This window comes from Catharus ustulatus, chromosome 17 (genome assembly GCF_009819885.2).
Source record: "Catharus ustulatus isolate bCatUst1 chromosome 17, bCatUst1.pri.v2, whole genome shotgun sequence".
NCBI classification, from domain to species: domain Eukaryota; kingdom Metazoa; phylum Chordata; class Aves; order Passeriformes; family Turdidae; genus Catharus; species Catharus ustulatus.
The window spans coordinates 7,616,901-7,644,650 of NC_046237.1; the positions used below are offsets into that span (position 1 = coordinate 7,616,901).

Sequence of the window (27,750 nt, forward strand, 5' to 3'; positions counted from 1 at the left end):
GGGTGGCGAGCGGAGCTCTGGCGCCCCCTGCCGGTAGCGGTGGGGTCGCTCCGGTCTCCGTTCTCGTCGCGCCCTTCAAAGCACGGCCCTGCTGCTGACACGGCCGCTGTCCACTCACAGCAGTCCGGGACTAATGTGAGGTGTTTTCTGTCTCCATAGTGCTCAGAGAACCCGTAGCGGGGCTGTGAGGGGAGGGTATGCGGGCAGTGCCGGAGCAGTGAAAGCGACTGTGGCAGCTGGGGCCTGCCCTGCCGTTAACAGCTGGCTACACATCCCTCTCCAAGGCCACGGGGAAGATTATGCAGCACTTGGGGTCGACAACGCCACTGTGCAAAGGGCACTTTCTCCTCACGGCATCGAGAAACCTGGCCGGTCTTACCAGACGGTAGAAGCCGCCTTCCCCGGTCCCAGCAGTCAGAAAGGCTGATCTGCTGAGGAGCAGCGGGTGGAAGCCGAGCAGCGGATACTGATCCAGCCGCAGTATTAGAACGCGGCTCCGGCAGGCTGCTGCCCGGCCCCGCACCGGCTGACACTGGCCCCGGGGACTCGCCCACCAGCCACTGATAGGCCGTCTAGAAAGACATTTAAAGCACCTCCTTTTCTGATTGGTTTCCTTTGTCCCGCAGTGCTTTATATGAGTTGTGGTTCGGTTCTCGCCCGGTCATTGTGGCACTGTGCGAGCACGGACTACACTTCCCGTCAGCCTTTGCAAGGAGAGCACAGCAGCGCCGCTCGGGGTCTGCTTATCCGGGTCCTCAGGCGGTCCAGCGAATCAGCGCGCGTCAAGGGCGTGCGCCGGGCGCTGATTGGTGGGTTCGGACGGCCGAGCCCTGTTTGAAATCCGTTAACGGCGGTGGCGGAGGCGCCGCGCGGAGTGGCGGCGGCGCTCCTGAGGTGAGTGCGGGGCTACCGGCCGGACACCCCCGGCTTCGTTCCTCTTTCCCCGACCCGCAGCCTTTCCTCATATCTGTTCGATCGCTCCGGCGATGGCGACGCGGCCGTTCCTCGGGCCTGCTCTGAGCCCAGGTGTTGGTAACGGGGCCGAGGGCTCGGCTGGGAAACGGAAGGCGGCTCTGGCCGCTCAGCCTGTGGCTGGAGCCGCTGACGGGCGGGCTCGTAACGGAGCCCCGGGGGCTGATTGCGAACCCCTCGTTCCCCGGGGAAGCCGAGCCCGGAGCCCCCGGGCGGCAGCGGGAGGAGCCGCCGTGGCGGGGGGGGTTCCCGCTCGCGGTGCTGCAGCGCCGGGTGTGTGCCTTATGGTGGGATGGGTGCCGCGGGAGTGAAATAAAGTTCTGAGTCTTGTAAGAATCACGAAATCTGGTGAAACGGTGTATTTCACGACTCTCGGTAACTTTTTTCAGTCCACATCCTGCTTGCTAGGGAAAGGAAGGAAGCAGACCAGGCAAGAGCTGGCCCAAGTAACAGAAAAAGCATTAGAGGAGCTATTTTTATGCGGGGCTTTTTTTAAGCTAGAGGACCTTCAACTTAATGTAACAATTAGTGGAGGTTATGCTAGCTAAAAATAATTTACTTTTCCTTGAACATCTATTCTTAGAATCTCCCATCTTCATGTCTTCTGAAACTTGTGGCATCTTTTTTAGGGAGCACGAGATGTCAGGGCTGTTTATTTTTGGAAATGGGGGCGGGTTTGGGCCGTTAGCAGAGCAAAGGCTGTGCCAGCACTTTGCCCCTGCCTTGGCTGCTGGTCAGGGTGGTCTGTGGAGCTTTCTGCGGGCTCAGCTCTCATTTGGAGAGAGTTAAAGGCTTTGTCTCCTAGTTTGAGCATTAAAATGACGGAACAGCAGCGTTCTGGGGGAGGGTGAATTCAGTGTTAATTTTGTGCTGCAGAAAAGCCCACTTGAACTTTTAAGGGGCACAAGAGAGGAGGGAGAAGCTGTAGATCCAGAGTGTGTTGTAAGTGTTCACTTAACCCTGCTTAGGGGACAGCAAGGATGAAGGTGACTTTCTGAGGCTGTCAGCATCATGCAGTAGGAGTTTAGGTGATGGTTTTGTGGTGGGATGTTCCTTACCAGGCTGTGGTGACAGGACTGTAGCTTCAGAGAGGTAATTACATCCCTTTTTAATGCTCCAACTTACATGGTGACCCCTGAAAAGCATCTGGGAACCTTGGATTATTATTTGAATAAAAAGAACAGAAAACTCTAGGTTGCAGAACAATGAAGAAGCTGCCAGGCTGAATGAAAGCTGCCGGTGTTTAAGTGGCAGCTAGTGTTGAAGCCCATCAGAAGTCCCTGGAATTGCTGAAGCACATTCCCATGCGGCTGCCTCAGGCTTAGGGAAGCTTCTCTTGCTTATTCTTGGTTGCCTGTCTTGGGTTCTGAGGCATGTAGATCAGCTGGCTTTGTATTAATGTGCTGATGTAACTTAGAATAGCCTTCTTGTGTGTCTGTTGTTTATTGTGCTTTCTGATCCTGTTAGGATTTGCCACAAGTAACACTTGTAACTTGTGAAGCTCCAGTGGTGTGTTGTGATAAGGCATCATCTCCAGTTCAGTAGGGCCTTATCTACATTGCAAGGTGGTAGGAAAGAGCAGATCTCTCTGCCTTCCTCAGAATCCAGACTGGTTTGGGTTGGAAGGTGCCTTAAAGTTCATCTTGTGCCAACCATCACCATTCTGGGCTGAGACCTCTTCCACTGGACCAACCCTGTCCAACCTGGCCTTCAACACTTGCAGGGATGGGGCATTCACAGCTTCTCTGGGCAGCCATTGCCAGAGCCTTACCACCCTCACAGAGAAGAATTTCTCCCTAATATCCAATCTAAGTCTCTCCTCTTTTAGTTTGAAGCCATTTCCACTTGTCTTACCACAACCTTTCTGTGTCCCTATCACTATCCTTCTCTCCTTGCTGCTCTCCCATTCTCTCTTCTTCTGACCTTGATTTCTCATCTTGGAATGCTGCATCTTATCTCCAACACCATGGCCTGAATGGCTGGGCAGTTTGTACTGTTGGCACAAAATTCACAACTACATTGAGAAAAGACACCAAACACATCTGTGGTGGAATTGTGTCAGTATTTTAAAGCTAATTTGGATTAGACCGAGGTGTGAAATTATTCCAAAATACCTATTGTGCTTGCTGTTGGATCAGTCTTATTCTGAGATAGGAATGCTAGTTCCAATTTAGTGTAATCCTTTTTCAAAGCTAACTAATCTAAACCATGCCAAGGCACTCTTCTGGAACGTGCCAAAGTGTAGTTACTCAAAAGAAACCTGATGTCCAGAGGAACCCACTACCTATTCCTGCGTGTGGATACAGCTGCTCTGGAGGCACTTCAGGTCAGTGAGAGAGCAGACCTAGAAAGAGAATGACGGTTTTAATGAAGTAGTTGCTTTATAGAAGGAATTTGGGGTGTTTTTGCAAGCAAGCTCAGATCCTCCTTTCTTCCTTAGCAGCTCTGCAAACCAGGTGAAAGCTGATCCTGCAGAACGGGGGTGAGGGTTCCCCGGCTGGCTCCTGTGGACACCCGTGTCGACACAGGAGGTGATGGATGTGGGGGAGAGCAGGGTCATGCTTTAAATCCACACCGAGCTGTGTAGGATTACAGCCTGCCTGTAATCACACTTGGGGAAATGCACGCAGTGCCTGCTAATTAGGGAACGTCCCTATTAATGAGGAAAAATTTCCACGCCTCCCTTCTGGTGGATGAATGCTGCGGTGGCGAGAAAGAATTTTGGATTGAGATAAATGTGGTTGTGCTGTCAAAATCACGACCGGGGTGTTTTAAAATGCCTGCAGGGTGTGGGCAGCGGGTGTCGGGCTGTGCTTGGCAGAGCCTGTTGGGATTGCAGATGCCTTGTGGTGGGCACAAGAGTGATAAATCACTGGAGCATTCCCAGCTGATCCTTGTCCTAGCCCAGTCGGTGGGTGGAGGAGCAGGATGCCTCTCAGTGAACTGCTGCTTCTCTGTCAGTGCTGTTCTGGGCAGGACCTGGAGGATATGTAGGGATTTGAGAAGTGAATGCCATGAGTTCATCTGACTGAAATGGACTTTCTGGAGTTCAGTCACAATAACTTTTGTTTCTTTCAAGAAACAGAGTGTGAAACTGAGGCAGTTATACAATCCTTTTCTTTTCCTGACTGTTCTCTTCTGTCAGGGATAGAGGAGAGAGAGAAGAGGTCAGTGATGAGGTTGATGATGAGGGTGGTGGCACTAGGGAATATGGACTATACTCAGTAAAAAGCTGCAAACTACAGCAGTGTGTAGCAGTGGGCACAAGTAACTGTGAAACATGATGCCCAGAGCTCTGACTCTGACTGGAGAGGGTGAGGGGAGAATGCAGATGACGCATTTGATTTTTAAAAAAGTCTAAAGTGTTGACAGAAATTCTATCTTGATTAAGGGCAGTAGGAAAGCATTTGATTCCAGCCATGTCTCGAGCTCAGTTACAGTTGGTTTTGGCTCTAGTTCTTCTGTTTACCTTCTTTGGGCTCTACCTTGACATCTTCCCAGCCATGTAGCTGGTGCTTCTCTAATGGCATCCTTGCCTTTGACTACCACAGCTCTGCTCTGGGGAACTGGAGGCTTCTCAGTGCACCCATCCTTGGGGGCCAGTGGATATGATGAGTGTGGTACCCCCTAAACACTGCTTTGCTTTAATCTTGACCATTTTCTTAATTATTGAGGAGCACCATCTGGGTTTTGAACCATGTGTGGTCTGCCTAGACAGATGGTTTAGGGCTGAGGCTCTGTGAGATAGGAATATGCTGCTTTGGAATTACTTGGCTTCATAAAAGCAAAGTTCAGGTGATTTCCTTGGGGAGTGTTTTATAACATCTTTGTGGTCTTTGTCTCACAGCTGTTCAAGACATCAAAAAGCACCTTTGCAAGAAGGTTTTGTTATAATTTCAGGGTTTATAACTTTGTCACTGGCCTTATTCCTGTTCCGCTGAGTTTAATATCACCTGTTGACACAGGGGCTCCTCTTGCTGTCAGTGCTTCATTAATTAACTGCAGGGACTGTTTGACATGGGTCACAGTGCTCAGTTTGTTTATAGCCTGGCGAGCCTTGGGCTAGTGCTGTGGAATGCAAGAGGGCCTGACACTGCCCTCCTCCTGACTGTTTGCCCAGTAACAATGTTCTGCAGAACCCTCTTCCTGCTTTAGGAATCAATTTATTCTATAGAAGAGCATCTTTGTATCATTAGTTCTTGTTTATAGCCCTTCAGAGAGAGAGAGGCTGTGCATTGCAGCGCTCTGGAGTGAATCTCATCAGCTTTGTAAATCCTGTAAGGGTAAGAACTCTTCTTTATGTGTGGTGAGGGAAGGAAGTGCAAATCAATTGCTCTCTGGAAATGCTTTATATTTTACTCCTTAAAATATACAATTCTAGCACCTACAGGTACCAAAAAAAATCCTGTCAAAACTTGATCTTTCTGATAGTTTTGAACCTGCAAATGTCAACAATGGTAAAATCTCCTGAGCTTTGCAGATCTGCATTGCTCATGAGGAGTTCTGTCCAAAGATGTGAAGTGCAAGAAAGGGGGATTTACAGTAATTTCACGATTATAAGCTGCACCATTTTGACTAAAATTTGGTCTGAACCCGAAGTGCGGCTTATAATCAGGTGCGGCTTATATATGGACAAAGAATGAAAAGTTGCTGTTTTAGTTTGGAGGACAGGTGTCTGCTGAGAAAGGCAGGAGCTTCTCTTTGAAATGGAGAATGTAAACCCCCCCCTCAAAAATTATTATAATTTTGAAATCAAGGGGTTTTCAGGCAAAGATATGGGAATTAGGAATAACAGTTCTTTTCTAGGGAAATTAAAATAGAAATACAGTACTACAAAGAAACAAACTCCAAACCCTGACACAGTCAGAGCACAACCTGACACCCTGTCAGGCAGGGTGTTGGCAGCAGTCCCATTCCATGGTGGCTGCATCCTCCTGCAGTGACAGATGTGGCTCAGTTGGAGCAGTGCTCCTGTACAAGGTGCAGTTTCCCTCCAGAGCTCCAGTGGTGATGTGGAGAAATCCGATTTTCCTCTGGAGTCCAGTGGAGAAAGGGGCTCCCTTAGTGTCCCAAAACCTCTGTTTTTATCTTGGTAAGAAATGTTGGGCTCTTCCCCCTGGCTGGAGCAACTCCCAATGGGATGCAGTAATTTTATCAGTCCCACAGTGGGACTCAATGGGCCATTAGCAGAAAATGACTGGCTGGAGGAAGGATGGGTTGTGAAAAGATAAAGAACAATGCCCTGCCTGGTTTCAATGGATGGCCCATTAGCAGAATATCTCCCATGGAGATAAGGATCACTGCCCCCACCCTCAACAGATGGTGATAGAACAGACACCTTTGATCACACCCTGTATTGTAATGTATGGCTTATAATCAGGTGTGGCTTGTAATCATGAAATTACTGTACGAAAGGCTGTCCCAATGCCTGTCCCTAGGAATTCTGCAGAGGAAGAGAGGTGGGAGATGATTCCACTGATACCCTGTTGTTGTTTAAAGGACTGTAGCAGTGCAGGCAGACCCTGGGAGCGGTGTAACTGTGAAGATGTCTAAGCCAGAATCCCGTTATGATTTCGATATCCCAAACATCTCCATTGGTTTTGCAAGTCCGAATGACAATGCAGACTCCTGGTTTGGTAAGTTGCTCCCAACTCCTTGAGTTGTTTCCTTGTTGAATGACACCTTGGTGTGATCCTTTTGGGCATGGCTTCTGTGCCAATTAATCATGATGTTATCTGCATTATTCATCATGCATGGGGTTTCTTTTGTTCAGTTTTTTTTTTGTATTTAAGTTTTGTCATCTGTAACTTGATCTTGTTAACCTCGTAATGATATTCTGGGGTATTGGTAACAGCTCCTAGCAGTGTATATAGTGAAAGTCTTTCTCTCTTTACAGACCAAAAAGCCAATCTGGAGAATGTCCCTCCTGCAGAAAATCTGATCTCACACTGCAGCCCTGCTTTCTCAAAGCCTGATGTTATTCTGTCTTCTGTTCTATCACAAGAAGTAGTGATGAGTAAGCTGGCATGGCGTGGCATGGGGAGGGAATAAATTTTACCTGCTTTTCACTGGGAAAATGGAAAGGCCTCTGTCTGGTTTTTCTGGGGCTTTATTTGTTGTTCTGTATATGTGTATGTAGATGAGCTGACACTTGCCCCTTTCTCAGGTAAAAGTGATGATGAAGCAGAATGTGCCCAGGGCAATGCAGTCCCTGAGAATATCGTTGGGTCCCTGGCAATCTGGAGAGCTGCTGCTCCTGCAGAAGCCCCTCAGAGGTGAGATATTTGTGTTCAGTTTGTACAATGATTGATGGTGTAACTAAGCAGATCCTTGCTCTCAGGATCTGCAGTTCAAGCTGTTCTTGGGGCATCCTGTGGGGCTGGAGTTCTCCAACATGGAGATCGTGTATTGGGACACCTGATCTGCTGGCTAAGCTGGAGGAGCAGTCTCTAGGGTGGAAATGTAATGCAGTGTCTCACATACTTGTCAAATGAGACTCGGCAGCACCAGGAGCTTCTGGAATGTGAGGGATATCTGAAACTGAGGTGGCTTATAAAGTTTCTTTGTTTATATCTGGGCAGAACTCATTCTTGATACGAATGTAAGGGCCTCTGCATGCTCATATATAGCAAAGAATATTTAGTTTATGGCTTGTTAAACTTTAATAAATTGTGCTGTGTTTGGATTATTGTGTTAAACACAATTTGTGTGGTGGAGTTAGGGGATGCACTGACATAAAAGGTGTTATCCAGGTCAGGTGTTTCCTCAGATCTGTGAGAAAACTGACCTCTGCTTTCTGTTCTTCTCTAGACCAGGCAGGAGACCAACTACAAAGCAGGGGAAGACCCAGCAGCACAAGCAGCCAGGCAGAATCAAAGCAGAGAGAATTGCTAATGCCCTGGAAAATAAGGACGATGTTCCACCCTTGAAGAAAATGAAAATGTAGGTCATCCAAGCCCTTCTGTTTAGGGCTGGGAAAAGGGATACAACTGTTTCTTTGGAAAGTGTTTCCACCTGGCTGAGAAGGTTTTTACAGGAAGGTTAGGAGGTGGTGGCTGGAACTGGTTGCTGATACTAGTTTAATGAACAAGAAATGACTGTAAATGCTGAAGGAATTTGCTCTGTTTGGAGATAGATATGTGAATGAAATGAGAATGGACTTCTTCATCTTACTTCTTACTCTGTGTCTGTCAGTCAGGTTTAAATTTGTCTGAACTTATCCATGCAGAAGTCATCAGGCACTCATTAGCTGTGAAAGAGTCACAACTAAAATATTTCTCAAATTAACTTAACCACCAACGTATCATATGGTGATAAGCTTGAGGTCAGGAAATTGGAGTGTGATCTTTGAAACACCACTGTACCTTGATGATTTACTTCCCTTCTCCAGAAAAGTTCCAAAAACTCAGTAATTCATCTTCCCTGCTACAGGCTGAGAGTACCAGGGAAAGCTGGATGGTCTGTACCTGGACCTGGGGTGTGGTAAAACCAACCTGGCATACCTTAGACCTCACCAGGTGTTGGGATGTTATGCACAGTGGTGAGAACTGTAGATGGTCATTTATTTAGAACACAGTTAACTCAAAGGTTTTGCCTTAACAACTTTTTCTCTTAGTTCTGGTAGCAGAGAGAAGGTGACAGAAGCATCTGCAAAGAGAGAGCCCCTGCAGGATCTTGACCTCTCCCCGGGGAAAGGGAAAAACAAACTGACCATGCCCTCCACACCATCAATGTTGAAGTACGTGGTTTTCTTGTGACCTGTGTGTTAATCAGAGTTGATTTAGGTGACAGTCCTGGCTGAGTGTTTTCAGCTTCAGCTTAGCTTGTGATGGTATCGCATTTAGTAAACAGTGGGTCAAGGCAACAATACTAGGCTGAAATGCACTTCACCAGCTGAACCTGTGTGCAAGGAAGCTTTTGCTTTTCTTTTGAGGAAAAAGTTGTTCTTCCTAATGGATAGGGAATGCACAGAGCAAATGGGTCTGCAGAATAGCAGCTAGCTGTGAGATTTCTTGAACAGACAGAACCCAACAGATCTCTTCTAAATAAGATGGTTTTATAACCAGTGCTCCTGTAGTGAGTTTGGAGATAAGCATGTTTCTTGCCCTAACATCAGGCTAATAACCAGGGAGGCATATCTTAGTTCTTAATGTGCTTCTGCAGGAGGGGCAAGCCTTCTAGCAAGCCAAAGAGTACAGAGGAGCAGGAGCTGGAAAAGATGCAGCAGTTGCAGCAGGAGGTTATGGAACTGCGGAAGAAGAACGAGGAGTCTCTGAAAGCAGCTATTGCTGGAGCAGGTGGGCACTGCCTGAATTGCTAAATGAAGCTGCCTTGGGCTCAGCTGGAGAGTGCTGCACAGAGCTGTGCAAGTACCTTTGAAAACAAGCATTTCAGATTTTACAATAAATATTAGGAACCATTTAATGTAGATCAGCCCCTAAACTGCCTGGAAACAGGTGTGTTTGGGTTATGTCATGTTTTGAAAACTTACCTAGTTGTTAAAAAAATTGAATGTTTTTTTTTCCACAAATCCTACCCCACAGCAAAAGGCTTCCAGTCCTTATATGTTCCTTTTCCTTTAGGACAACCTGTGAAGAGACCTGCTGGTCAAAAAACAAAGCCAGTTGATTTCCACTTCTGCACAGAGACTAGAATTAAACAGAATGTGGAAAGCCAGCCTGGGAATGAGTACAAGGAGGTGGATTTTGCAGCAATACTGAGGAAGCATCCCCCTTCTCCGGTGAGAACCAGAGTGTTGCCAGCGCTCAGCTGCTTGTGCAATGTTTGGACTGATACCCACAGAGAGGTTACCACAGGAGTGGCAGGTGTTGTGCAAACGTGACTGCAAACTTCCTGTGTGTCTGTGCAGCCACAAGACTCCAAAGAAACCCTGTGGAAAAAGGAGCCCTTTAATGTCAGATCTTCCAGTCATTCCACTTTGTGCTTTAATCTGCTCGATGCAGTTTCCTGATATAACTTGTGCATGTTCAGACTGTTAACACTTGTGCTTAATGTGAGGTGTTACCTTCTTTGCAGTGAGAGGATGGGACAGTTACTGTGCGTCAGTGGGGAAGGGAAATGTCATCAAAGCCTCCTGGCCATACTGACTGTGGTTTTCTGTCCCCAGATGCGAATGCCAAAGGGACGCACAGTCCCCAAACCTTTCAATCTGTCCCAGGGAAACAAAAGAAAACTCGAGGAAACCACAACAGAATATGTGTCCTTTGCTGAGCGGGTAGAAGCATTCCAAAAACGCACTCCCCCTCGTTATCATTTGAGGAGCAGGAAGTCTGAGGAAGGTGAGTGGTCCTGGCTACCACAGATGTTTTAGGTACTGTGAGGGATGCTTTGACTACTCTGAGCAAATGGCCTGTGTCTGTTGCAGGCCTTGCCATTAACTGCTGGTCTCTGTGACTTGAATTTGTAGGCTCAGTTTCAAAAAAACCGGTGAAGCCTCAGCTCACACAAGCCAAAACACCAGTGCTGCGAACAAAGCAACGCTTGAGACCTGTCACCTGCAAAACTGCTGCAGAGTTAGAAGCAGAGGAAGTAGAGAAAATTCAACAGTAAGTAAAGGCTTACTCTAGTCCTCCAGGGAACAATTGTACCACACTGGAAATATTTTTCAGATGCCAAAATATCATGTCTCTGGAATAACCTTTTTGTATAAAAGAATGAGTAGCATACACCATTGAGAATCCTTGAGGTTGTTCATAATTCTGTAGCTCTGATTGGAGGGAAGTGAAATATAAACAATTCATTTTTAAGGAAGTGCTCTTAGGAGAGCTGATCTTGGGTTGAGTACAGCTTATGATGAGTAAAGCAAACCCAATATAGCAATGCAGGCTGCCTGCACTTTAAAACTTGCCTGTAGGCAAAAGTTTGGATTACTAGGAAAAAGATTTAAGATTTTCCTTATTGATCTTGTTGTTTGAAGGCAAAGGAAGAATTGCTAACTAGCGCTGCACACTAAGGTGCAATGAACAGTTGGTGACTTTCTCCATTGCTCCTGCATAGGTACAAATTCAAAGCACGAGAAATCAATCACAAAATCTTTGAGGGTGGGCCACTCCTGCCCAAGAAACCCACTGCGAAGCAGCTCACCCAACCCATCGGCTTTCAGTTGGAAATAGAAAAAAGGATTCAGGAGCGCGAGAGTAAGAAGCATCAGGAGGAAGAGCACTTTGAATTCCATTCCAGACCGTGTCCCACAAAAATCCTGGAGGATGTTGTGGTAAGAAGTTTTATAACACCCAGGCTTGGGAATTGGACTTCAGGTGGCAGTGAGCTTCAAAATGTTTGTAGCTATATTGCATGATGTGCTTAATGATCTCAGTAAACAGTGTCATTAGGTAAGAGCACAGTAGGTACATCCTGTGCTGTCAGGTTGTTTCTCTGAGGCATTTTCTTGGCACTTGGCCTTGGGTAACTCCTTACTGGATTTTCTGAACAGGGTGTTCCAGAGAAGAAAGCACTTCCTGTTACGGTCCCTAAGTCTCCAGCGTTCACTTTGAGAAGCAGAACTCGTGTGTCTGGCAGAGAGGAAGAAAAGGTAACAGTTGTGATGAGATTGGAGCCATGCTCTGGGGCTGTAAGCCCCTTCCTTCCCTCCTATGAGCAATTCCTCCAGTGGTTACCTTTGCCATTCACTTCAAGCAGTCTGGTTATTGTTGGTCATTTTAGAGAAACTGAATTCTCATAAAAATGAAATCATTTAAATACCATGGTACTGATGGGGATTTCTGAGGTGTTGCTGCTATGAATGAGGAAAGTGAACTGCTTGGATTTCTCATCCTTCCCTCTTCTGCCACTGAAGGCAAATATTGTACATGACCTTTATTCTCCCTGAAGTGGGGAGCAGGATTCTGAAAGCTTCACATCCTTCTTCCTTTCCTTCTTGTCAAGAGGTTATTAAATAATTACACTCTAATATGGATGAGTACTAGAATTGAGAGTGGCTTCAAAAAAGGAAGCTTTGTGCCTCTGTTTCAGGATGCCAGTAAATTGGTACTTCTCAGATTCATCATTTTTGCAGTGTCACTGTTTGCATGACCCTGCTGTGCCCCTTATTAAAGGAACTCATTCGAAGCTCTGTATGGCTTTGCTTGGCAGGAGTTGCAGCCTATACAATAAAGTAAAAAATCAGATCTTAATGCTAATATCTCTTTAGGAAAAAGAGGAGGTGGCTGTGATCAAAGCTAATCCTATGCCACATTATGGAGTGCCCTTCAAACCCAAAATGCCAGAGCAGAGGCACGTGGAAGTTTGTCCCTTCTCTTTTGATGCCCGGGACAGAGAGCGACAAATACAAAAAGAGAAAAAAATAGAAGAACTACAGAAGGAAGAGGTAAGAACTAAAAACTACCTTGGATTCCACTCCTTCAGTAAAAAGAGTGTGACAGGACTTGCTGTTATCTATTAAATTTCCAAGAAAAGGACAAGAAATATTTTGAGTTGTTTATTTCAGGTGCCAAAGTTCAAAGCACTGCCTCTGCCTTACTTTGATGAAGTTAAACTGCCAGAAAAGAAGGTCAAAGCCCCAACTCAGCCTGAACCATTCCATCTGCAGGTGGATGAACGGGGAGCTGCCAAGCTCCAGAGCTGGAAACAGCAGGTAGGATGAAAACAGTAATGTGAATGACCAGACTTGAAGCAGCTGGTGGATTTGTGGTTGACTACAGAAACTGTCCTTGAGTTGAATCAGTAGCAGAGTTGGAGCAAGAAATTTTTCTGTACTTATTATGAAACTTGTGTTATGAGTTGAGGATTGGTCAATTGTTCGTTTTTATTTTTCTCATTTAATTATTCTCACTTATTTTTCTCACTAAATTATGGGATTTACTACAACTATATGAACAGCTGTGGGATGTTTTCCAAGTAGCAGCTCTGTGCAGCTGGATCTATTTGCTGACTGTCTCCAGGAATTTATGGACACATAAATAATATACTGCTTTTCTCATGTGAAGTCTGCAGTGGACACCTGAAACTATCTTCAGGCTATTTTTGGCAAAGCAACTGTTATGCAACAAGTGACACCAGTTTTTGGCTTTAATATCATTTTCTATGGAAATTATTTTACTAAGTCAGCATAGCTTTTCCAGTGTAGGCAGTTCTGGGGTCTGGGTCATGGGGAGATGGTCTCTTTCTGCCTGGCATTTGATGTGATGTCTTCTCTTGCAGCTTGAAGAAGATATGAAAAGGCAGAAGGAGGCAGCATGTTTTAAAGCTCGTCCCAACACAGTGATGTACCAGGAGCCTTTTGTGCCCAAAAAGGAACATAAGATACTGTCAGGTAAAGTTGCAAGTACTTGCTACATGGGCTTGGCTGATAGCTCAGAACTGATGCAATTAAGTGATGTTTTTCTGGCTGTTGCCTCTTCTTCATCAGCACAGCCAATAGTGCCTTGCATTTAATCAACTAATTGCCTAACAGCTTGTGTCCTCTGGGAGCAGGGGGATTTCCTGTCCGCCCCCCTGTCCTGCTCTAGCATGGCAGTTGTATTTAGCAGCTCTGCTGCAATTGGCAGATGATTGATGTGTGCCAGCTCAGGATAAGGGTACTGAGAATGTGAGGAGCTCCCTGCAGAGACAGCTGGCATTTCTGCAGCGCTGTCACTCTTTCCCTCCTGTTTCTAATGAGATGAAGGCATCTACTACTTGGGTAGGCTGAGATTTGTAGAGCATAAAACCAGCCAAAAGCTTGTTTGTACTAACAATTGTGTGCTTCTCCCTCCCATGAGAACACCCATGGCGGGGTGACGTCTGCATTAACACTGCTCACGTCTGGGAGTAAAGTTTTCTCTTGTCCTGAAGCCTGGAGGTATCTCCTAACCACCCTTGCCAAGGGGAAGCTCTCCGAAGGGAGGCTTCTGTTGACATTAGTACTGCTCTGCTTTACCTGACTGTCTTTGAACCAATGTTATCTCCTCTATTTCTAAACTTAGAGAGCCTTTCTGGTTCTGTAGTTCCTGAAAGCTTTGAGCTGGCAACAGAAAGAAGAGCAAGAGAACGGCAAGAATTTGAAAAGCGATTGGCAGATGCAGAAGCCTTAAGGGAGAGGTATGAGGAGCAGATCAGGCAGCGAGAAGAGGAACGTGAAAAGGAAGAAGTTGCTAAGCTAAGACAAGAAATGGTAAGTGAGCTGTTTCTGAGCAAGGACTGTAAAGTAACCCAAAGGAATGTAGGAACATCCTTATGGAGCTAATGTCACTCTTGAGCTGTGCTAAAATTGCCTCTTCAAGGTTCCCTTTTGCAAACTGATGACTCACTGACTTCACAATTGGTTTAAAGAATCCAAACCTGCAAAACTATGCAAAGAAAGAAGGCAGCTGTGCTGAGATGGCTGAGTTTTGGAGCTGCACGTGTGTAGCTATCAAAGCAGAATGATCTTAGTAAAACCCCCAAGTGCATTTTCCCAGTACCTCACTCTAGTGCCTAGGGTGGTGTGGTGGTCTCAGGCAGATGCCTGCCCTTGACCTCATCCACAACTGACCTGCAAATTTCAGCTTCATCATAATTGCAACCATTTGCTTTGTTTCACCCTCACTTACATTTACTTTTTCACAGGTTCACAAGGCAAACCCAATACGCAAATACCGCAGCGTAGAAGTGAAGTCCAGTGATCAACCACTGACAACGCCAAGGTCTCCCAAATTCTCAGACAGATTCCGATGCTGATGAGCGTCCATGTGATAACTGGAGGGAGATCCAATCCCTCTCCACTCCCTTGGTAGAGAGAGGGAACAATTGTTTTGCTCACTCTGAATCCTGTGCTTGGTTCCGTTGTTGTACTGAGTAGTTAAACTCCACCTGAGCCCATGGCATTTCAGCAGTGCCTCCTGGCCTTGCTGTGTATCCAGACCCCTCTTTTCTAGAGACTAAACCAAGTTTTGATATTGCATACAGATATTGTGTACCTAACTAAAGAAAATTCCTAATCTGCTTGCTGTCTCCGGATAGTGGGCTGAAGACCTTTCCTGCAGAAGAGTTTTTGGTAAAGACTGACCACACAAATTTGTACATCTGGCAGAGCTGTCTTGTGTTTGTACACTAAGTGCTATTTTCATGTGTCTCTTTTTTAGTCTTTTAGTCTACATTTAGCTTGAATTGTGTTAAGTGAGGTTCCTTCAAGCCAGTGTAGCATGGGTCTGGCCTTCCTTGGTGATGTTTGGATGACCACAAATATAAATCTTGCCCATGCTTAAAAGTAATTCTTTGTATATATTAAAGCATTAAACCATCTTGCTGTTTTATAGTTGAAGCCCTTCTATTTGGGCAACCCTGTACCTGGCAAGTGACTTGCTGTGAGCTGCTGCACCAGCTCCTGCCAGTGCAGGTCTCTTGGCTACAGAGCCATCAGCATCTCTGGCCAGTTTGGGCAGCAGGCAGAGCTAAATATAGCCCAAATGCTCAAATGTGCTGAAGGACAAAACTGCTGGCATTGTGAAGAGTGGATACATCTAGATTAAAGTTTTAATAATTATTTCTTACTTAGTATTGTGCTCTGATTTCTTATATATATGAATATATATCTTTATATTTTGCTGAAACACCTGTGAGCAGGACTGCTTTTACTGTTTGTCGTGCTGCTTAGAAGAGAGGGGGATGGGAAAGGGACATTTAGAATTAATTTGTCCTAACTTTGACAAACTTTGGTGGTTATGGAAAACATTTGCTTTGTTTTCCTCTGAATTGGGATACTTCTGAAGAAGTATTCCCAGAGTGTGTAGCTTTTTTTGGGTGAAAAAGAGTTCAAATTTGGTTTTAGACTCCAGCTTAAGGGGTGGTTAGAGGTGCTGTCTCATTCTTGCCAAAGTACATCAAGCAATTGCAATTTTACTCCTAGATTGAGAGAGGTAATAGTGGAAGAAAATCCTTAGAGACCTAAATTCCAAGATGAACGTTTATTGTACCTGAGGAACGATGTTTCTGCAGGAATTCTCCTAAAATGCAATGCTCAAGAGATGTGATTGCAGAACAGCTGGGTTCTCTATGGGAGTGTTTCAAAGAGCACCAGCCTCAAACTTCAGTGCTGGGATTGAAAGAGGAAAAGCCACCCACGCTAAGTACAAGGATTCTTTTTAAAAATTCAAGGTTTTGTTTGTGCAGTTAGTAACTGAGGAACTGGAGAATGAGAGGCTTGGGGAAGTGTGTTGGCACTAGAGGACGAATGACCCTGTGGCAGTGTGGGTTCTTGGAAATGGTGAGCTCAGACATGGCTCCATTTTGCTCTTTTTCAGCTTTTCCTTCCCTTCTTTTGAAGATCTCTGTGTAACTGTGGCAGAGATTGGCCTGAAAGCTTGATTTAAGCACCCAGTCTGCCTTCAGACACATTGTTCTACTTTGCTCATAGCCCTGTGTCCCTGAGCTGAGAGTTACAGGACAGCCAGAAAACTTGCTGTCACTGCTGTTGTGACAATTTGCAGGCGTGGCTGGAGCACAAGGGATATGTCAGCATCTTCCTCTTGAAAATGAAAATCTGTGTGGCTCTGACCTTAACCCCATTTCTGTCATGGTGGAGCTGTTCCATTGTGATCTGCTACTGTATGAGGACATCACAGAACCTCAGATGGGCTGACAGGGAGCCCTTGCTTTTTCCTCGAGTGCCAGCTCTGTAGAAGGCAGCACGTGGGCAGCAGGAGCAGCAGATATTGATGATGAGTCAGGGGAAGCTGGAATGATGATGAGCTGTTGAAGAATGTGAAGGCAAGCAGGATCATGAGGCCGTGGAACTGGAGCAGCTACTGATCCCTGAAGAATGAAGCAGCTGGATTTTCCTGATGGCCCTACATGGCCTCTTCTGCCTTGAGGAAGGGGTTGTGTGCCTGACAGCTTGGCAGTATTTTTTCCCCAATGGTATCATTTGGGTCTAATAAAAGACATTACATCTTCCCCCAACCATGGCCTCTTCTATTCCCCATGCACTGCAAACAGGGGAGCCTCAGGCAGCTGTGCCTCCAAGGGTCTGGGGTGTTTGTATGAGCTCAGAGTCACCCACCAGGTTCTCACGGGCTGGGGAGTGGGACCTGTTCTCTTAAGCAGGAGGGAAGTGGTGACATGGTGGGAAAATTGCTCTAGTGTACAAAGTGTAAAAATCATGTCCTGAAGGAGCTGGATGTTGGAGAGGATGGGATTTGGCCAAAGCTTCAGCAGGGAAATAGTGGTAGGTGATTTGTCTGGTGTTTTGGAGAACAAATTTACAGGATGGGAGCAAGAGATTGGGGTTTAACTGGGTGCTGTTCCAATACCTCCCTTTAGGGTCAGGGTATGTTGAGAAGCTGATGTAAAATCTGTATTCTTCCCTGTGTGGATTTTGCAAAAGCATCTTTGTATTTTAGTACTCAAAGCCCATCACTGTTACATGCATGCCTTGAGACCAGGGGAAAAGGGAGGAGGTTAGGAGAGGAGATCTGAGTACAAAATCTTCCTCTGCTCCCTTTCTAGTTGAGCTGTACTCAATTTGTTATCAAAATAATTTTCTGAACACAGACTAGAGCTGGAACTGTAAGGCAACCACTTTTCTTGGACTTTCATGTTGAATTGCAAAATCAAATTATCTGGTGAATAAGTTCTTATGAAAAAGCTTGATGATGCTCTCAAATCACAGCTTTGCTTCTCCCTTCTGTCTCCACTGGGAAACCTTTGCAGCTACATGTGTGACCTGACCTGAACCTGGCAAGGACCCCTGGACCTGGGCAGGTCCTGGTGCTCCCTGGTGCTGCTGCTGGTGGCCACATTGCTCTGGATGCTCTTTTGATGATGGAATTTTTCCTTGTCATTCCCCATCACCTTGCTGACACCTGTCATGACACGATGGCAGCTCGTGGTGGAAGCCCTGGTTCTGATGGAAGCAGTTAAGCCAGACAGTCTGGCTGGTTTGTGTTTCAGCAGCATGGCTGGGATTCAGGTGGGGATGTTGTTCAGCCTGCCCTGCTGCTCGATTTAGCTGGGGTGTAGAGTTTCCTGGGAATGGGCCGGCTTTGGCCCCGCAGAGCCTCCCCTCCCCTCCCAGGGTAAACGTAAAGGTTAAAGTGTGCTGCCGCAGTTGTGACAACGGCGTCGCCAGGGAACAGCGTGCTTGAGGCGCTGCCAGATAGCCCCAGGACAGGCTGTTTCCCAGCTGCAGCCAATGTAGGCCTCTGGCATAAGTTCCTGAATGGGAAGGGAGAAAAAAAAACCCAAGCTGAGAAGCCTGGGTGGTGGCTGGTTTGCAGAGCCCCAGAGCACTCTGCTGCTCCTTGGGCATGTGGTTTTGGACCAAGGCGTGTGAAATCCTGGGGTGCAACAGATACTGCCCTTCAATTCTACACTTCCTTCTTCCTAAAAGTCTGATTTCAGTTTATTTCTCTCTGCCTACAAATGAATTTTATCTGTGGTAATGCCAAACACTGGTCACCCATTGCCTTTGGAGAACCGTGGCTTCCCCAGCAGCCGTGCCCAGGGCTTTGCTTCCTCACCTTGTCCCAGGGATTTGTGCCCAGACCAACCTTGCTCCCAGGGAGCGTGGAAGATTCCAGGCATCCTGGGAAGGCTGGCTGGTGTCCAGGTGCTTGCTCCTGTTCTCCTTGGAGAGTTTTGCCCCAGTGTCCACCACACCAAGAGCTCCAAGGGGGCTCTGGGGCATGGCTCTGGCTCACAGGCTCCTGCCTTATGCCTGGGCATGGATGTGCTCCTTCCACCCGGGGTTTGCCAGGAGGCTGCAGAGCTGAAGGCTGGCGGAGTGGTGGCAGTATGTGCCTGACGTGACACTGGTGGCCTCCAAGTACCTGGCAGCCCTGGCCTGGAGGAGGAGAGAGGCAATTCCAAACTGTGTGTTGGCGATGACAGTTGATGGGCAGAGTCCCCACTGGTCAGGCACATCTGGTCAGTTATTCCTGACTGTGGCCCTACAGAGGCCAAGGTGGGGGACTTCCACTCATCCAGGAGTGGTGGCTGTGCCGGGACTATGCCAGCTTGTGTATCTTTGTCACCAAGAACTGTGGCTGCTGGTGATGCTCCAACCTCTGCTTGTACACAACTGCATCAGCACATCAGTGGGTTGGAGCTGTGTGCCTGCTCCTGCATTATCCCTGCTGGTCCTCATGACATTCCAAGTCCTGATGTGGATTTCAGGAAAGGAGCTGGCCTTGCTGAAGCCACAAATCTCAGCTGTAAAGGCTGGAGTGGGAGAGCTCTGTATCTGGTCAGGAGTCCCCAGGTGTGTCCCACTGAGCAAGTGTTGCTCTTGCATTGAGGTTGATGGTTGGTGCCTCAGGCCAGGGCAGAGACAGGTGGGACAGCAGCACCTCAAGAACAGAGGAACAGCCGTGCTCCCATCCTGGCTCTCAATTTCAATGTCACATGTGGACCACTGGCAAAGTCTGAGCCCAGGCCATGGCACACAGATGCTGGTGGCTCACTGGGAGCTGGAATTTGTCAATGTGGAGCAGCAGAACTGCCTGAGCAGTGTTGGTCCTCCTGAGAGGTGCTGCAGGCAAAGTGAGCACAGCTCGTGGGGGTGCATCCATTGTGGATGGCATTGGCCAGGGCAGCTTCCCCACCTCCTTTGCTGCTGTAGCCTCCAGTCCTGGCACAGGTAGGGTTTAAACTAAGGAGAAAGAAAAGCAAGGTTTAGGCAGCCGGGTTTGGTGTCTGGCAGGACCTGAGCTTTGTGTGGCTGTGGGGTGGGGAGCAGGAAGGGAGGACCAGGCTGGCAGCTGGCAGGGGCTGAGGCTGGAGGAGCCCAGGGTAGCCTCAGCCTCCCCAGGGGCACCTGCCCAGCCTGGGCCTGGGGAGGGTCCCACTCCTCCAACAAATGCCAGGATTCAGCCCCATGCAGTGCCTGAGGTTTGTCCTGGGGTGCAGCACCCCAGAAGGAACTGGCAATGCCTGTGCAGCACCCATACACGCAGCCCAACCCCTCTGGAGCCTCCAGCTGCTCTGTTTCTTTCCCTGATTCCCAAAACACTTGATTTTGCAGAAAATGAGTATTTCAACTGCTATCTAGGAAAGGCTGCAGCCACTGTCCAGTGCCTAGTTCCCAGACGCTGTCACCTTCATCAAGGCCCAGTGGCAGTGCCCAGAGGTGCCACATCACACCCACAGAGCACAGGGTCCTTTAGAGCTGCTCTCCCAAAGGGCCAGTGCCAGTGGGCAGAGCTGGCCACAGCTCAGTAGCACAGGGACCAGCACCATCACCAGCTGCTCCTGGCCACCATCCCCAGGGGTTGGCCATGGCCACCTTATGTCACCTGTGGGCATCTTGGAGGGCCTTAGCCACCTGGACCATGTCCAGCTCACCCAGACCCCCCCCGGGATAGTTTTGGGGTGCCACTGTGTCCAGTGCCAGCCCTCCCTGTGGTGCTGTGCTGGAGCACGAGGCGAGTCCATCCCTGTCCCCTGCCCCTTGTCTGCGTGGCCCCAGCCCACGGGGGACAGGCAAGAGTGGCGTGTCCTTTGAACGGGCTCCAGCAGTAACAGGTGCTGGGAAAGGCGAAGTGGGCCGGCTCCCGCTGCTGTAAAGGATCCTCCTCTGCCCGCACTAATCCGGCTCCGTTACAGCCGGGATAGAAGAGGCTGCTCCCTCCGGCGCTGCCACAGTGTGGATGCTGCCCCTCTGACCGCCGGCTGCACCAGGACCCAGGTAACAGGGCTGGGGGGCCTCTGTGGCTTCTGACTTGGGGCATGTGGTGGGGGTCCTGTGGATAGTGGAGCCTCCAGCCCTGGGAAGAACATTTCCATCCCCCAGGGCTTCCTGTGCTGAGTGTGGGATGTGGGAGTGCTCTCCCAGAGACGGCTCTGCTACACCTCCTGTTCCAGTAGACCAGCAAGCAACTTCACTATTACTGGGATGGTCGCTGGTGGATTTATTCTGGGGTTGCGCTGTTCTGAGCTCTGGAAAGCTGCACAAGGGTGTTTTGGGACAGGGTGAGGAAAGATGAACGGGCACAGGAGGGCAGTGGAGCCCAGGACAGAACAGGGATTTGAGGATCAGGTGCTGGGCTGGAGTCCAATGCAGGTACAGGGCACCAACGGGACCCCTTGGGGGAGCTGGGTACCCCCGGGCAGAACAAGCAACGCTGGCGTTGCTGGGTGCGGGGTCTGTGAGGTTCAGATGGGGTTTGCCTGCTTGCCTGGGTGGTTTGGAGGAAGCAATGGTGGGGTCGTGTCGGGAATGCTCACCTCTCCTGATTCCCACCACCAGCCCGGGGCCAGAGCTGCTGTCTCCTGCCCTGCCATGGTGGGATGTGGCCTTAAATTGTCATCCTGGCCGCGCCTGGCTGGCTGTTCGCACGTCGGAGGCCCCAGGCACCCGGTGACAGGTGCCGGGGTCAGGCCATCGATCAGTCACCGCGGGGCAGATATCGGGGCACAATGGGACGGTGCCGGGACTGGTGGCCACGTGGGGTCCCTGGCTCGGTGCCACCAGCCCGGGAGCCGCCGGCTGGGCGGTGGGGACACAGCTCCCGACTGGATGGCAGCAGCTCATCCCTGCAGGAGCAGAGCCATTGCCCAAGTCCTGCCATCCCCTCGTTGGGCCCGGCGAGCCCTCAGCTGCTGCTTTCTCTCCCGCAGGAGCCTCGCCGAACCGGGAGCAGCGCAGGGCAGCCGCCTCCTGCCCGGGGTGTCCCATGGAGCAGGGCGGGGGCGCGGATGGGGCCGGCACTGGGGGGGCTGGCGGCACGGCTCCCCCCGAAGCCGAGGGCAGCACAGCACCTGCAGCCCCCCAGCCCCAAGAGGGGACAGTGCCAGCCGCCACCGCGGCACAGGGCGGAGGCACAGGTGAGCCTGGCCAGGAGAAGGCTGCAGGAGAGGCTGGAGGAGGGAAGGCAGAGCAGGAGACAGCTGTGGCTGTTCCAGAGCCCCAGGATGGACGGGAAGCTGTTCCAGGAGAGGAGGCTTCGGCTGTGCAGCATGATGGAGGACAGGTAGCATCCATCGGGGAGAATGTGCCAGCTGCCACCAAGGCCCAGGGTGTAGGGAAGGATGAGAAAGATAAACCTGGGAAGAAGAAAGCTCCAGCTGCAGGAGAGCTCAAAGGAGGAAAGGCCTCAGCTGTTGCAAAGGCTAAGGATGGAGGGAAGGATGAGACCATGGAGGGGAAGGGCCTGGCTGTAACTGAGGCTCAGGATGGAGGAAAGGACAAGCCCAAGAAGGAGGAAGCACCTGGTGGGTCAGGGGTTGAGAGTGCTGTAAAAGCAGAGTCCACTGAGGAGAAGGCCCTGGCTGCAGCAAACTCTGAAGGAGAGAAGGCAAAGCCTATGGAGGAGACAGCCTTGGCTGAAGCTCAGGCTCAGGATGGAGGCAAAGGAGAGCCTGCAAAGGAGAAAATCACAGTGGTTGCAAAACAGGAGGTCCCAGCCACTGCTAAAGCTCTAGATGAAGAGAAGCAAGATACAAAAGCAGAGCAAGCCCCAGCTGATACCAAGCCTGCAAAGGAGAAAACCACGGTTGCAGCAAAGGAGAAGCCCCCGAACGCTGCAAAGGAGAAAACCACGGTTGCTGCAAAGGAGAAAACCACGGTTGCAGCAAAGGAGAAGCCCCCGAACGCTGCAAAGGAGAAAACCACGGTTGCTGCAAAGGAGAAAACCACGGCTGCTGCAAAGGAGAAGCCCCCGAATGCTGCAAATGAGAAGCCCCCAAATGCTGCAAAGGCTCAGAGTGGGGAGAATAAAGTGGTAAAGGCAGAAAAAGCCCCAGCAGTTAAAAAGGCTCTGGACGGAGGCAAGGAGGAGCCCACAAAGCAAAAGGCTCCAGGTCCAGTGAAGGAGAAAGCCCCAGCTTCAGTGAAGGAGAAAGCCGTAATTCCTGCAAAGGAGAAAGCCTCAGATGCTTCCAAGGCTCAGGATGGAGAGAAGGCAGCAGCACAGGCAGAGAAAACACCAGCTGAAAAAATGGCTCAAGGTGGAGACAAAAAAGAGCCTGAAAAGGAGAAGACTCCAGCAGTTGTGAAGGTCCAGGATGAAGGGAAGAAAACTGCAAAGGTGGAAAAATCCACAGTTGTATCAAAGGCTGGGGATGAAGGGAAAGATCCTAAAAAGGAGAAAGTTCCAGCTACTGCAAAGGAGAAGTCCCCAGCAGCTGTGAAGGTGCAGAATGAAGGGAAGAAAACTGCAAAGGTGGAAAAATCCACAGTTGCATCAAAGGCTGGGCACGAAGGGAAAGATCCGAAAAAGGAGAAGGTTCCAGCTACTGCAAAGGCTCGGGATGGAGGGAACAAAGCTGCAGAGGTGGAGCCTCCCAAACCTGGAGCAGAGGCTGGGGATGGGGCTGCAGAGCCCACGGAGGCCGCGGCCACGGCTGCTGTGAAGGCTCAGGGTGAAGGGAAGGAAGTGTCCAAGGGGACAGAGGGACAGCCACCAACAATCCCCGAGCCCCCACGCCCGGCCCTGCTGCAGAGCCTGAGCTGCCCTGCTGCCTGCCACAGGTACCCACACCCTCCTGGGATGGGGGGATCCCCCTCGCTGCTCCAGGGAGCCCTGGATCCTCTGGGTGCTGGGCTCGGGAGCTGCAGGCTGGGCTCTGCTCACCTCCCACTCCTGCTTCCAGGGAGGAGCAGCCCTGGGCAGATGTGGCAGGGATGGAGACAATAGAAGAGGAGACCACGATGATGGAGCCAAAAGAGGGTCCGACAGAGCCTGGCTCTGGCCCACCAGCCCTGGGGGACCTGCAGCCCCTGGAACCCCCCGGCACCCCTCAGGAGAGGACATTGCCCAGTGCCACAGGGCAGCCCCTGGATCCTGCTGGGGTGGCAGAGCAGCCTGGATCTGGAGTGCAACCATCTTTGACAGAGGCAAAGCCACCCCCCAGCCCCTACCTCACCCCCGATTTTGGGAAGGAAGACCCTTTTGAGATATTGGGTAAGGCCATGAGGTACCTGCCTTTTCTTTATTCCCCACTGTGGAGTGAGAGCCTGGGAACCCCATGACCCTGCCTGCTGCCCACACTGCCCTCTGTGCTGCCAGCTCCTGACCTTGGCTTGTCACCTGCCTGGTGGCCTCTGAGCTCCCCTTTCACTGTAAACAGGGCTAAATACGTCGCTCTGGCCACACTGACTGTGAGGAAGAGGAGCCTGGGGAGTGACAGTGACTGGCTGGTGGCAGGGGACAGCATGTCCTCATATCCTGCACCACTGTCCTTGTGGGATGGCAGGGCTTGGGGGCAGTGAGTGCTTGTGGGGATGGCTCAGGAATGTGTGTGTGGGGTGAGTGGGATCTGTCCTGGGAGGGTGAGCAGGAGGTAGTGGCATGGAGGGGGATTGGCCTGGAGAGGGTGACAGACAATGACATGGCCTGGAAAGGGTAAATGTGACATGTGGGTTGGTGGGGGTGGGTGCCATGCATTGGGATGGGTGCCACGGAGGGGAGTGGATGCCATGGAGCAGGGTTCCATGGACCAGGGTTGGTGCCATGCAACAGGGCAATGCTGTGGGCAATAGCGAGGGACCCTTCAGGGCTTGCTGCATCATCCAGTGCAGCCCCAGACAGGAACGTCTGGCTCACAGCCCAGCACTCAGTACCTGGCCACATCCTGCACCCACAGGCTTGGCTGGATGCCTGTCTTCTGGCAGAGTGGGGTCCCCTGGACAGCAGATTCCCTTCTCACCTCACCCTTTGTCTCTGGGCAGATGATGTCCCTCCGCCTCCAGCGCCCTTCGCTCATCGCACCGTCACCCTGCGCTCCGCCAATGTCAGCTCCCAGTTCAGCCTCAGCTCCAAGGACATCCTGGGGGGGTAAGGAGGGGCCCCAGCTTCTCCTGGCCCTATCCCTTCCAGCCTTGGGCAGTGGCCTTGAGCTCGTGGAACTCCTCTGGTCATGATGGGTGGGTGCCTCGGGTAGGGTGGGTGCCTCGGGCAGGCAGAGCAGCACCACAGTGCAGTGTGAGGTTCCCCAGCAGCCTGGGTGGCTGATGGTATGGGCACTTCTCCCTCTCTCCCTTCCTTCTTCCCTCCACAGGGGCAAGTTTGGTGAAGTTCACACATGCACAGAGAAGGAGACAGGGCTCAAGCTGGCAGCCAAAGTGATCCGGAAGCAGGGGGCAAAGGACAAGGTGTGAAGGACGCCAAGCGGGTGGCAGCAGTGTTACACTCTGTGTGCCCCTGGTGTGGGGACACAGCCTGTCCCGGTGGCACAGCCAGGGCTGACACCCCACACTGGGGCTCCTTCTGCAGGAGATGGTGCTGCTGGAGATCGATGTGATGAACCAGCTGAACCACCACAATCTCATCCAGCTCTACGATGCCATCGAAACACCCCGGGAGATCATCCTCTTCATGGAATAGTGAGTGCCTGTGCCTGGGCTGTCCTACCCCAAAATGCTGCATCCCACCCTGGCTCTGCTCAGCACCTCCATGGTGGAGCTGGGCCAGAGTCCTCAGGAGGGCAAGGAGCTCTACAGGAGGATGGCTTGGGGCAGGGAGTTCCCCCAAAGTGACCCCATGGTCCATCCTCATGCAGTGTGGAGGGTGGTGAGCTCTTTGAGCGGATCATCGACGACGACTACCACCTGACAGAGGTGGACTGCATGGTGTTTGTCCGGCAGATCTGCGAGGGCATCCGCTTCATGCACCACATGTGTGTCCTCCACCTCGACCTCAAGGTGCGGGGCTGGGGACAGTGACAGGGCCAAGGGTGGCAGCGGGACACTGGCTAGCTGTGGAGGGATTCCTGTGGGTCAGCACTGCTGTGGTGTGGATCTGCTGCAGGACCCATGGGGTGCTGTGTCTGTGCAGTGGGGATGTCCTCTCTTGGTGGTGGGGCAATGGTCACCCTGTCCCCACAGCCTGAGAACATCCTCTGTGTCGCTGCCACGGGGCACATGGTGAAGATCATTGACTTTGGGCTGGCTCGAAGGTAAGGTTTTCTTTCTCAGCTGTCCCTCTTCCCTGTTCCCCTTGCACCTTTCATCTCTGTGTGCCTTTGGGTGCCAGGAGCCCCAGGACCTGCTCTAGGCCATTGCTTTGGCCACGGCAGTCCCTGACTAGCTGGGAAAGGCAGCTTCTGCTGAGAGAGGCAGTGGTTTGGGGGAGCAGCATGTCCCTGTTCTGCTGACTTGCACCCTTCTTTGGCTGCAGGTACAATCCCAATGAGAAGCTGAAAGTGAACTTTGGCACCCCTGAATTCCTCTCCCCTGAGGTGGTCAACTACGAGCAGGTGTCCTACACCACGGACATGTGGAGCATGGGCGTCATCACCTACATGCTGTATGTCAGGGCTGGGTGGGGGCTGCCAGTGCCACGCTGGGGAGCTGTGGTGCAGGGGCACAGCTCCCCTGGGGGCAGAGCTGTCCCCAGGCACCTGGCTGCTTGGTGGCAGGGGGGTCCTGGGTGGGGAGATGGCTGCGTGGGGCTGGGGGGCAGGAAGAGGCTCAGCCTGGCTGCAGGTAGGAGCACAGAACGGTGGCAGCACATCCCTGGAACATCCCTGACTCTGTTCCAGAGGGTTTGGGAGGTGCTGAAGCCTGAGAGCACCTGACTCCTCACCTCCCTGCACCCCCAGGCTCAGCGGCCTCTCCCCCTTCTTGGGTGACGATGACACCGAGACACTGAACAACGTCCTGGCTGCCAACTGGTACTTCGATGAGGAGACCTTTGAAAGCGTGTCCAGTGAGGCCAAGGACTTCGTCTCCAATCTCATCATCAAGGATAAAAGGTGAGAGCCTGGCAATGGCCAAGGGATCCTGGGATGCACATCCCCAGAGCTGGCCCGGGTACCACATGCTGCCTCCTCACCCGGGCCAGCATCATCCCCCAGGTCCAGTACTGAATTAACTCCATGAGGCTCTGCCCAACTCTGATTGTCCCCAACAGAGCCCTGCATCTCTGCAGGGACACCTGTCCCAAGCAGGATGTGCTGGACCCCTCAGAGTCCTGCCCAGCCCCACCAGTCCCTGGGCACATCCTTCCATCTGGTTCTTTCCTGCAGGGTTTGGGGGCTCTGGAGTGGCTGGAGAAGGGGGTAGTTGGGGATGGGGGGCTTGAGCAGGGTTGACACGGGCTCCTTTCTCTCCCAGTGCCCGGATGAGTGCTGACCAGTGCCTGCAGCATCCCTGGCTCAATAATCTGGCAGAAAAAGCCAAACGCTCCAACCGGCGGCTCAAGTCCCAAGTGCTGCTCAAGAAATACGTCATGAGGCGGCGCTGGAAGGTGGGGGATGGCAAGGGCATGAGGGTCAGCAGCTTCTGAGGGGGCTGGGAGGGGGCTGCCAGACTCTGCCTGTCCTGATGGATGGCATCTGGAGCATGGAGAATGGCTCTGTCTCACTGTGCTGCTGGCAGCTGGGACACAGGGCTGGGGACCCTGGAGTGTGGATGCCCCTGAGGTAACACCTCCGTCAAGTATAGGTGCCTTTGTGGTGGTTATTCCTGAACCGATCCCAAGAGCAGCTTTTAGGGGCAGGAGTAGTGTCAGGCCCCAGAGGGGGTCAGGCTCAACCTTCAGTGCCACAGCCCTTGCCAGAGGATGAGAATCTTTCCTCTTCCCTTTCACAGAAAAATTTCATTGGGGTGTGTGCTGCCAACCGCTTCAGGAAGATCACCAGCTCGGGGTCCCTGACAGCACTGGGCATCTGAGCTGCGCTCCTGGGGGAGCCGAGGCCAGAAAGGAATCACTTGAGAGGGACCCCCACCAGTCTGGAGCAGCTCTGTCGAGCCGGTCCCACTGCGCTCAGGACCACATCACCGCTGGGGGTGCTCGCAGTGGCCTTGAGGCTCCCGAGCTCCAGCGCTCTCACTCCCGCCGAGCCGATGCTCCTGTCGGGGTTTCATGAGGCTGCTCCGGAGTGAAGGTTTCCGATCTCATC

The 27,750-nt window shown here is 50.9% G+C and overlaps 2 protein-coding genes across 4 annotated transcripts; both read left to right on the plus strand.

Annotated features, from left to right (window-relative positions):
* The first annotated feature begins 65 nt into the window (after positions 1 to 65).
* TPX2 (TPX2 microtubule nucleation factor) lies at positions 66 to 15,461 on the plus strand. 3 transcript variants are annotated; one of them, XM_033074626.1, is made up of 17 exons: positions 66 to 894; positions 6,411 to 6,608; positions 6,869 to 6,988; positions 7,139 to 7,247; positions 7,783 to 7,914; positions 8,588 to 8,710; positions 9,136 to 9,269; positions 9,555 to 9,712; positions 10,100 to 10,271; positions 10,400 to 10,538; positions 10,990 to 11,206; positions 11,426 to 11,524; positions 12,143 to 12,319; positions 12,440 to 12,586; positions 13,153 to 13,264; positions 13,917 to 14,104; positions 14,539 to 15,461. In XM_033074626.1, the coding sequence occupies exons 2-17, from the start codon at positions 6,518 to 6,520 to the stop codon at positions 14,647 to 14,649; spliced, it is 2,229 nt and encodes a 742-aa protein (XP_032930517.1). In that variant the 5' UTR covers positions 66 to 894; positions 6,411 to 6,517; the 3' UTR covers positions 14,650 to 15,461. The 3 variants fall into 3 exon arrangements, with proteins under 3 accessions (XP_032930517.1, XP_032930516.1, XP_032930518.1); XM_033074625.1 differs by having other exon boundaries at positions 6,472 to 6,608; XM_033074627.1 differs by having other exon boundaries at positions 6,472 to 6,608; positions 13,938 to 14,104.
* A 6,120-nt stretch (positions 15,462 to 21,581) lies between these two features.
* Positions 21,582 to 27,520, plus strand: MYLK2 (myosin light chain kinase 2). Its single transcript, XM_033075149.1, has 12 exons — positions 21,582 to 22,934; positions 23,070 to 23,377; positions 23,500 to 23,810; positions 24,578 to 24,683; positions 24,907 to 25,000; positions 25,122 to 25,231; positions 25,408 to 25,549; positions 25,733 to 25,803; positions 26,025 to 26,153; positions 26,449 to 26,601; positions 26,963 to 27,095; positions 27,440 to 27,520. The coding sequence occupies exons 1-12, from the start codon at positions 21,582 to 21,584 to the stop codon at positions 27,518 to 27,520; spliced, it is 2,991 nt and encodes a 996-aa protein (XP_032931040.1).
* The last annotated feature ends 230 nt before the right edge of the window (positions 27,521 to 27,750 follow it).